Source organism: Oncorhynchus clarkii, chromosome 29 (assembly GCF_045791955.1).
Source record: "Oncorhynchus clarkii lewisi isolate Uvic-CL-2024 chromosome 29, UVic_Ocla_1.0, whole genome shotgun sequence".
NCBI classification, from domain to species: domain Eukaryota; kingdom Metazoa; phylum Chordata; class Actinopteri; order Salmoniformes; family Salmonidae; genus Oncorhynchus; species Oncorhynchus clarkii.
In genome coordinates this window covers 19,680,591-19,690,133 of record NC_092175.1, presented here as the reverse complement: position 1 = coordinate 19,690,133, position 9,543 = coordinate 19,680,591, and the positions used below count along the sequence as shown (strand labels likewise).

At 42.3% G+C, this 9,543-nt stretch overlaps 1 protein-coding gene across 2 annotated transcripts; it reads left to right on the top strand.

The window, feature by feature from the left end:
- Positions 1 to 4,415: 4,415 nt before the first annotated feature.
- Positions 4,416 to 9,223, top strand: LOC139387879 (VIP36-like protein). 2 transcript variants are annotated; one of them, XM_071134199.1, is made up of 9 exons: positions 4,416 to 4,638; positions 4,879 to 4,997; positions 5,258 to 5,375; positions 5,466 to 5,548; positions 5,943 to 5,975; positions 6,279 to 6,440; positions 7,164 to 7,278; positions 7,594 to 7,716; positions 8,192 to 9,223. In XM_071134199.1, exons 1-9 carry the CDS (start codon positions 4,509 to 4,511, stop codon positions 8,332 to 8,334), a joined length of 1,026 nt encoding a protein of 341 aa, XP_070990300.1. In that variant the 5' UTR covers positions 4,416 to 4,508; the 3' UTR covers positions 8,335 to 9,223. The 2 variants fall into 2 exon arrangements, with proteins under 2 accessions (XP_070990300.1, XP_070990302.1); XM_071134201.1 differs by having other exon boundaries at positions 8,298 to 9,222.
- The last annotated feature ends 320 nt before the right edge of the window (positions 9,224 to 9,543 follow it).

The window sequence follows — 9,543 nt, the reverse complement described above, 5'->3', positions numbered from 1 at the left end:
TAAAAAAAGTTTGGAATTTGTTCACGCTCCGTAACTAATTCAACTAGGAATACAAAATGATGCTCACATTTCCACATGTTTATTAGCTTTGGAAAGCGAATTAATGTCCAAATCGTGAAAATAAGACCAGTGTAATGTTGTTCGCAATTTTTCCAACATTTTTTCTAACATGACACTTATTTGTAGTCTGTGGCTCAAGTGGTTTGAAAGTGGTTTGAAAGCGCATATATCCGTTGAATATCCAACTTGAAACTGTCTTTACCTCAGTAATGGTACTGGTGCAGATGTTATGGGCGTTTCATTTTTTGTCAATAATGAGTCACGTAAGAAGTACCTTGGAATTTAACCCAATCCCACTAAGCTAGCTAGCTAGTTGTAGCTGTTTGAAATAACTAGCTATTTGACTACAGTACTATTTGATGGTTTTGCCAAGTTTAGAATTGGTCTAATGCAACAATAACAAAGCAATACCACGTATAGTACAGGGGAGCTATTTATAACTGAATCACATTCATACTAGACCAACTGGCTAGCTAGCAACCCAGCTCGAGCTACATCTTTTTCCGATTAGTTACCTAGCTACCTACGCTTGGTCTGACAATGATGAGAAGGTTGAGACGGGACAAATCCTTCGTTCAAGACATCTATAAACAACTACTATCGATAAATGGTTGATTTAGGTGCAATCTTACTGGCAGCAATATCCTTGCCTGTGAAGCCCTTTTTGTGCAAAGCAATGATGACGGCACGTGTTTCCTTGCAGGTAACCATGGTTGACAGAGGAAGAACAATGATTCCAAGCACCACCCTCCTTTTGAAGCTTTCAGTTTGTTATTCGAACTCAACCAGCATGACAGAGGGATCTCCAGCCTTGCCCTCATCAACACTCACATCTGTGGTAACGAGAGAATCACTGACATGATGTGAAGAAGGGCAGCAAAGAAGCCACTTCTCTCCAGGAAAACATCAGGGACAGACTGATATTCTGCAAAAGGTACAGGGATTGGACTGCTGAGGACTGGGGTAAAGTAATTTTCTCTGGTGAATCCCCTTTCCGATTGTTTGGGGCATCCGTAAAAAAGCTTGTCCGGAGAAGACAAGGTGAGCGCTACCATCAGTCCTGTGTCATGCCAACAGTAAAGCATCCTGAGACCATTCATGTGTGGGGTTGCTTCTCAGCCAAGGGAGTGGGCTCACTCACTAAGAACACAGCCATGAATAAAGAATGGTACCAACACATCCTCTGAGAGCAACTTCTCCCGACCATCCTGGAACAGTTTGGTGATGAACAATGCCTTTTCCAGCATGATGGAGCACCTTGCCATGAGGCAAAAGTGATAACTAAGTGGCTCAGGGAACAAAACATTGATATTTTGGGTCCATGGCCAGGAAACTCCCCAGACCTTAATCCCATTGAGAACTTTTGACAAACAAAACCCCACAAATTCTGACAAACTCCAAGTATTGATTATGCAAGAATGGGCTGCCATCAGTCAGGATGTGGCCCAGAAGTTAATTGACAGCATGCCAGGGCGGATTGCAGAGGTCTTGAAAAAGAAGGGTCAACACTGTAAATATTGACTCTTTGAAATCAACTTCATGTAATTGTCAATAAAAGCCTTTGACACTTATGAAATGCTTGTAATTATACTTCAGTATTCCATAGTAACATCTGACAAAAATATCTAAAGACACTGAAGCAGCAGACTGTGAAAATTAATATTTGTGTCATTCTCAAAACTTTTGGCCATGACTGTAGATGGACAGTCCCACAACTAGCAGTTGTGCGAATCAAGTCTTGCATTGCGACACACTGAGGGAGTATCTAAAACTGTAGGGTGCTATTCAGAAAGTGAAAAAAGCATACTGTAGTCTATTTGTCTGACTTCAAATGTACTGGTACATTGTTAGGACTATTATCATGAGATTCAACCACTATAAACTCACAAATATAATATTTCACAGAAGGATAAAGTCCAAGTCCCGTGATAAAAGTAAAGAATTTATAGATAGTCCCTGATGATAATTGATGTCATACACCGACAGTTAGTGTTCTTTTAAACCTAATCTTAACCACACTACTAACCTTATGCCTAACCCTAACCTTAAACCCTTAAACCCTAACCTTAAATTAAGACCAAAAAGTGATTATTTGTTTTCATGAGGTTTTAACATATAGCCAATTTTGACTTTGTGGCTGTTTGTAACTAGTGACAACCAAGATTAACACATAATTGAAATTGGGATTTAGCGGAATATATCGGTCACACCGTTCATGTAGGCTACCTCAATGGATCACACTGTAGCAGAGGTACTGGATCGCCTCTTCCTTTCTGACTGTAGCATCATAAATAGGCATCATACATAGTCCGAGATATTGATCTGATTTAGCCAATCTCTGCATATTTCTGTTGACAGTATCAGAGGAAGGTTTGAAAAATTGCCAAAGACTCCAGCCACCCAAGCCATAGACTGTTCACACAACTACCGTCTGGTAAACGGTACCGGACCAATGGCTCTCGGCTCAGAGACAGCTTCTACCCCCAAGCCATAAAACTGCTAAATAGCCAGACTGCTAAATAGTCAGCATTATTATTAAACAGGTACACCTCCAACTTCTTTTTAGAGAATTTGGCAGTATGTCCAACCGGCCTCACAACAGCAGACCATGTGTAAACACGCCAGCCCAGGACCGCCACATCTGGCTTCTTCACCTGCGGAATCGTCTGAGACCAGCCACCCGGACAGCTGATTAAACTGTGGGTTCACACAACCAAACATGTTCTGCACAAACTGTCAGAAACCGTCTCAGGGAAGCTCATCTGTGTGCTCGTTGTCCTCACCAGGGTCTTGCCTGACTGTAACTGCAGTGGGCAAATGCTCACCTTCGATGGCCACTTTCAAGCTGCAGAAGTGTGCTCTTCATTGATTAATCAAGTTTTCAACTGTACCGGGCAGATGGCAGACTGTGTGGGTGAGCGGTTTGCTGATGTCAACACTGTGAACAGAGTGCCCCATGGTGGCGGTGGGGTTATGGCAGGCATAAGCTATGGACAACGAACACAAATGCATTTTTCTGATGGTAATTTGAATGCACAGAGATACGATCTGTCGCCATCCCCTCATGTTTCAGCATGATAATGCACGGCCCCATGTCGCAAGGATCTGTGCACAATTCCTGGAAGCTAAAAATGTCCCCGTTTTTCCATGGCTTGCATACTCACCAGACATGTCACCCATTGAGCCCGTTTGGGATGCTCTGGAGCGACATGTATGACAGTGAGTTCCAGTTCCTGCCAATATCCAGCAACTTCACACAGCCATTGAAGAGGAGTCAGACAACATTCCATAGGCCACAATCAACAGCCTGATCAACTCTATGCAAAAGAGATGTGTCGCACAACATGAGGCAAATGGTGGTCACACCAGATACTGACTGTTTTTCTGATCCATGCCCTACTTCTTTTTAAGGTATATGTGACAACAGATGCATATCTGTAATCCCAGTAATGTGAATTACATAGATTTTTGGCCTAATGAATGTATTTCAAATGACTGATTTCCTTATGAACTGTAACTCAGTAAAATCTTTGTTTTTTGTTCAGTGTACAAACTATATACACACTCACTCACACACTCTACATTGACACTCCCACACAAAACCCATACACTATATACACACACACATAGACTGACACAACACATATACACATTACATACATACATTCACATACACTTTTGCACTGATCATTTGCTGCTGCTGCTCTGTTCATTTTACTCTTATTATCATCTATCACAATGTCACTTTACCCTGCCTTCATGTACATACTGTATCTAAACTCTTAGAAAAAAAAGTGTTATCTAAAACCTAAAAGGGTTCTTTGGCTGTCCCCATAGGGTAACCCTTTGAACAACCATTCTTGGATCCAGGTAGAACCCTTATGGGTTCCATGTAGAACCCTATCCACAGAGGTTTCTACGTGGAACCCAAAAGGGTTCTACATGAACCCAAAAAGGTCCTACTTGGAACCAAAAAGTGTTATCCTAGGGACAGCCGAGTAACCATTTGGAACAATTTTTTTCTTAAGAGTGTACCTCAAATACCTTGTACCTCTCTATACATTGATCTGGTACTGGTACTCCCTGTATATAGCGCCATTCTTGTGTATTTAATTTTATTCCTCGTGTTAGTTATTAAATATATATGTATTTTTATTGTTTTACTCTGTATCGTTTGGAATGGTTCGTAAGCAAGCATTTCACTGTAAAGTCTACACCAATTGTATTCGCCGCATGTGATAAATAAAAATGTATTTGATTTGGAAAGTGTAAAGTGATTGACAGCCAAGTGAACAAATAACAAGACGCAATGCGACCCTACAAACCAATCACAAGCCATAGGGCGTTTTATTGTTGAATGGGAGGAGTCGTAATCTGAAATGGCCGCCGCCACAAACAACAACTGACAGATATTGAATATTCTCTCCGATATTTTTATTCGTCAGACCATGACTCTAAAAACATATTGGACGTTTGTGATTATTCTTATTGCAACTTGTCGATCTTTTGCCGACGATGATAATCATGAAATGGAGGAGTTTCTGAAAAGGGAGCATTCATTGTCAAAACCCTATCAAGGTAACGTTAGCGCCATTGTATCACCCTTTATTATAGTATAATGTGAGAACGCTGAAATTAATGCTGTATATTCGACATTGCAACAATGTTATACTGACTGTAGAGTGTTGATGCTCGTAAGATCGTTTTTTGCTCCCACTACATCAAGGCTCTACGCTATGTACAACTTGTTTTATATAATATGACAACTGTCCCTCAGTCTTTTCTGTTCTATGTGTGTTACAAATAATGTGTGCTTAGGTGTGGGGTCGTCCAGCTCCTCCCATTGGGAATTGATGGGCGATGCCATGGTAACCACAGAGCAGGTGCGCCTCACAACAGACATGCAGAGCAAGCAGGGGGCAGTGTGGAGCCGCATTGTGAGTACAGAACATTGCACACTGTTAAGTCTACATCACTGATACTGATTCTCTCTATCAGAGGAGGCTGATGGGGGGAGCTATAGGAGGATGGGCTCATTGTAATGGCATTAATGGAACGGAGTGTAACATGGTTTCCATATGTTTGATACCGTTCCATTGATGCCATTCCTCCCACCAGCCTCCACTGCTCTCTATGCATGTCACATTTTGCACAGCTTTGCCAAAATGGTCATATCTATGTATGTTTGTGTGGCCAGCCCTGTCACCTAAGGGACTGGGAGTTACAAGTGCACTTTAAGATTCATGGCCAAGGCAAGAAGAATCTGAATGGGGATGGACTGGCAATTTGGTACACCAAGGAGCGCATGCAGAAAGGTACTGGCCCACAATGTAGTTCCAACAGAAATACCAGAGTGTAGGTACAATGCAATGCAACTGTATAAATGCATTTCTGTCATTGTGTAGGTCCTGTGTTTGGGAATCAGGACCTTTTCACGGGGCTGGGTGTATTTGTGGACACGTACCCCAATGAGGAAAAACACCTTGAGGTACAGTATGTGCATATACCTGTCAACCTCTTCTATGTGTTTCTGTGGAGGGAAGGAGTAGCTACAATACTGTTATATGCTATGTCACCAATTATAGGACTTTATCTCAACCACTTCCTTTTTATTTTATTGTACTGTCTGGCAGCAGTGTTTGTGTCATATCCTGTCAAATCTGGGTCAACATGTCCAGATCTTCCTGTGCTCTGAGAGGGGCCTTAGCTAACTGACAACTAACACCTCCCACCTCAAAACAGACCATAGTCATACAAGCAAGCCAATACAGTGGAATATTTATGCGGTTTTGTTGGGAGTGCTTGTTTTGGGCAGGGCTCACATACCTGTGTAATGGGCCTTGTGTTGTGCTTCTCTGTTTTGTGCATCCCTACGGAGACAGGCACAGAAGACGAGGTACACCACACGCACACAGGTACCCCATGTTTGGACCACCCATACCAAATGCCCCCCATACCCCTCTCCTTAGCTACTCTCATCAACCCCCTAATGAACATGCTGCCCCACGTTCTTGTTGTTTACTACCTATTAACAATTGGTTGCACCTTGAATAAAAATGTGCATTTGGATGAGTAGGGGATTAGGTAGAGAATGAGGTCACTCAAGCAACTATTACCAGCAGTATTGTACTGTTGTGGATGCTGCATCTTTTACCTGTTGTGCTGATTCTATCTCTCACTATTCGGTACCTGCTTTCTTTTTTCACACCTTCCACCAGAGGATCTTCCCCTTTGTGTTGGCCATGGTGGGGAACGGAAGCATTAGTTACGACCACGAACGAGACGGGCGTCCCACTGAGCTGGGCGGCTGCAACGCCATGGTGCGCAACCTCAACCACGACACCTTCATCTTCATCAGATATGTCCGTCGCAGGCTCACGGTGAGAGCAGGCACACACACACATACATTTGAACGACTCTATGATGTTATCAATATCCAAGTTATTGTGTATTAACTTAATAATAATGTAATGCCTCATTTTATCCAAGATGCATATTGGGTCACTTCTGTACAAACAGATATCTGTTGTGTTGAAGTGAATTGTTTCATTCACACCCGTTAACTCAACTTTGCAAGAGAATGTCAGAGATATGATGCTTTGACTGTGTTAGGTAGTGCCTGGGCATACTCTGTTCAACTAGCTCTCACAGTCTCACGTCAGAATTAGATGTTCATCCATGTTTCTCAAAATTTAAAGTTTCGAAGTTGTTCCAAATGTCACATTTCAAAGTGTTTAAGGTTAAGTTTAGGCATTAACTAACATTTGAGGTTAGGGTTAACTTTGGGCATTAAGTATGAATGGTTAAGGTTTGGGATAGGCTTTAAAAAAACAACAACAAAACGTTATATTGCTGGATTCGAACATACAACCTTTGGCACCAGAGGCAGATGCTTACTGGCTTGCTGTATTGGCTTGCTTGTATGACATTCCTGTCCACAGCACCCTAGCAAAACCAAAACCTACACTGTACTTGAACCTAGTGGTCGGTTTCCACGTCATCTCCCGCCGTCCTCAGACATAGATGGATGTCGAATACTGACTTGTGTCACGGGTGACCTGGCTGACCCTGTTAACCATACTCCTAATCTCTATCTCTACTAGATTATGATTGACATTGATGGGCAGCATGAATGGAGGGACTGCCTGGACATACCGGGGGTACGGCTGCCCCAGGGCTACTACTTTGGAGCCTCGGCCGTCACTGGAGATCTCTCTGGTAGTACTCCCCTCTACTGTGTTTTACATAGTAGCGTGAATGAAATCAGCTGTTTTATTGCCATGAATTAGCGCCTAGTTTTCATTTACTTCATCTACTTGGTGTTTCATTGAGGTCTCTAATTTCAAGTGAGATATGACCATCCCAGATTATCACTATAATTTATTTTGATATGCCCAGAATGAAATTAATGTGACACGTAAGTCAAATTGAGGGCATGTGGTCTAATAGGGAACTAAGATATTGCATTTTGGTCCATTTGAATGTGTTCTTGCTGCAGTTTTCTTTGAATGACTGAAACGGTCTGTTCCACAGACAATCATGATGTGGTCTCCCTGAAACTGTACCAGCTGACTGTGTTACGCAGTGAGACAGAGGAAAAGGAGGAGGAAGATGAGATCACTCTACCCAGTGTAGATAACATGGACCTACTAAAAAGTAAGGCTCACTACCTCTCACAAACATACACTTCATTGGCGTTACTCTACTCAAATAACAGTTATTCTTGATAAAAAGCTCAAATATATATACTATCAAATTATGTTATAGTATTAGGGCTCTTTAACCAACTCAGTGACATGTAGTGTCTGCCCTGAGACTGGCAGAAGTTTGGGGATTCGATCCCTGGTCATACCAAAAAGACACTAAAAATGGGACCTGATGCCTTTCTGCTTGTCACTCAGCATTAAAGAGATGGATTGGGGGTAAGGCCATGTGATAAACTACCTTCCTGTCCAGGGGGTGTACTTGTACATCAAGATGCCTCATGCTACAGAAACAGGGGATAGGCTACTGCCCCTATGGGCTGTTCTGGCTCAGACAAGGCGTACTTGTCTAAGGCCTACTTATTATGGCTCCTTGTCACTATTTTTCACTTTCTATCCATACTAACATCTCTATCTCTCTGTGTCAGTGGGTGAGAATGAAGAAGGGTGGAGTAGTATTGCTATGTTCTTCACCATCCTCTTCTCCATGCTGGGCTGTTTCCTGCTCATCGTGGTCGGCCTCATCGTCTACAGCCACTGGAACGAGAACAGACGCAAACGCTTCTACTGAGACGGAGAGAGGGGGAAAAGAGCGGGAGGGAGGCCTCCCACCATAACCACTACTGTAGTCTGCCGACAACTGCACTGAGACACTGAAATGACTGGCAAGATGGAGACAATGTAACTGACCTCCCAATGTAGACCAATATGCTTGATGGACAGAGGTACCATTGGGACAACACTAGTGAATCCTGGGAAAGACTGAGCAGCGGTGGATGCATTTCAACTACAGTAGCCAACCACACTGACCCCTGCCATGAGTAGACATACAGAAAGTTTGTCTGTCCCCACCCCTACTCTCACCAACCAGGCCTTACTCTACACAAATATAGAGCATATTATTATTATTATTATTATTATTATGTACTTACTGTGTGAAAATGACCTCCGTGTTGTCAGACAGTGCCATTGCTGGTTAATAGTTTGGTTGTCTTTTTAAGGGTCTGGGGAGATGGATTTCTACTCAGTTTTAGGGTTTTGAATGTCAGAGACAAAGTAACCGATGTGTTCTAACTCCACATGACCAGGTCCCATCAGCGCTTGATCCGTGTCACACCAAAGATGTTTTCAATGGCCTATCTGGCAATTGATCCGTCACTTTTCTGCTTCGCTCTAGAAACAGCATCATGTCATATTTGCCTCTATGGTGCTTGCAATCAATGTAAGTCTTTGTGCGTTTCAATTGATTCAGACGGTTTCAATGAATTCTCATACTCAATTTTATTAGTTTGAAAAATGTATGGTTGCAAAGAATATGCTTTTGTTGTCAAACTGAATCTACAGTAGAATGCATGAAGGTGCTAGACTAGTCATTATTTTACCACTATTTATGTTAAGAGTGATTAGGTCGTTTTTATTTTATTCTGTATATGAAATGAAAAGGTGACCAATCCCTCTCCTTTTGGTTGCATTCATTTATTTGAGTTGCCTGATCTTACAGTATCCAGACTTAACTTCAAGTTAGGTTGTGCCCCTTTGCTTTTCTGCACCCACCCAAACTGTTTTGGTTTTGTGGCATATTACCAGAGCGCCCTAGCCAGTGGTTTCGATCCGAAACCTATGTGTACTTTACTGTTTTTCCCCACACCTGACCTCAGAATTTTAACCATTAAAATTTGAAAAGGAATTTCAATAAATGATAGCAGTGGTCCAAACCAGGAGTTCTAGGACCCCTAGGGGGTACTTAACTCATGAGACCATAGGCCTACTGGTAAAATGC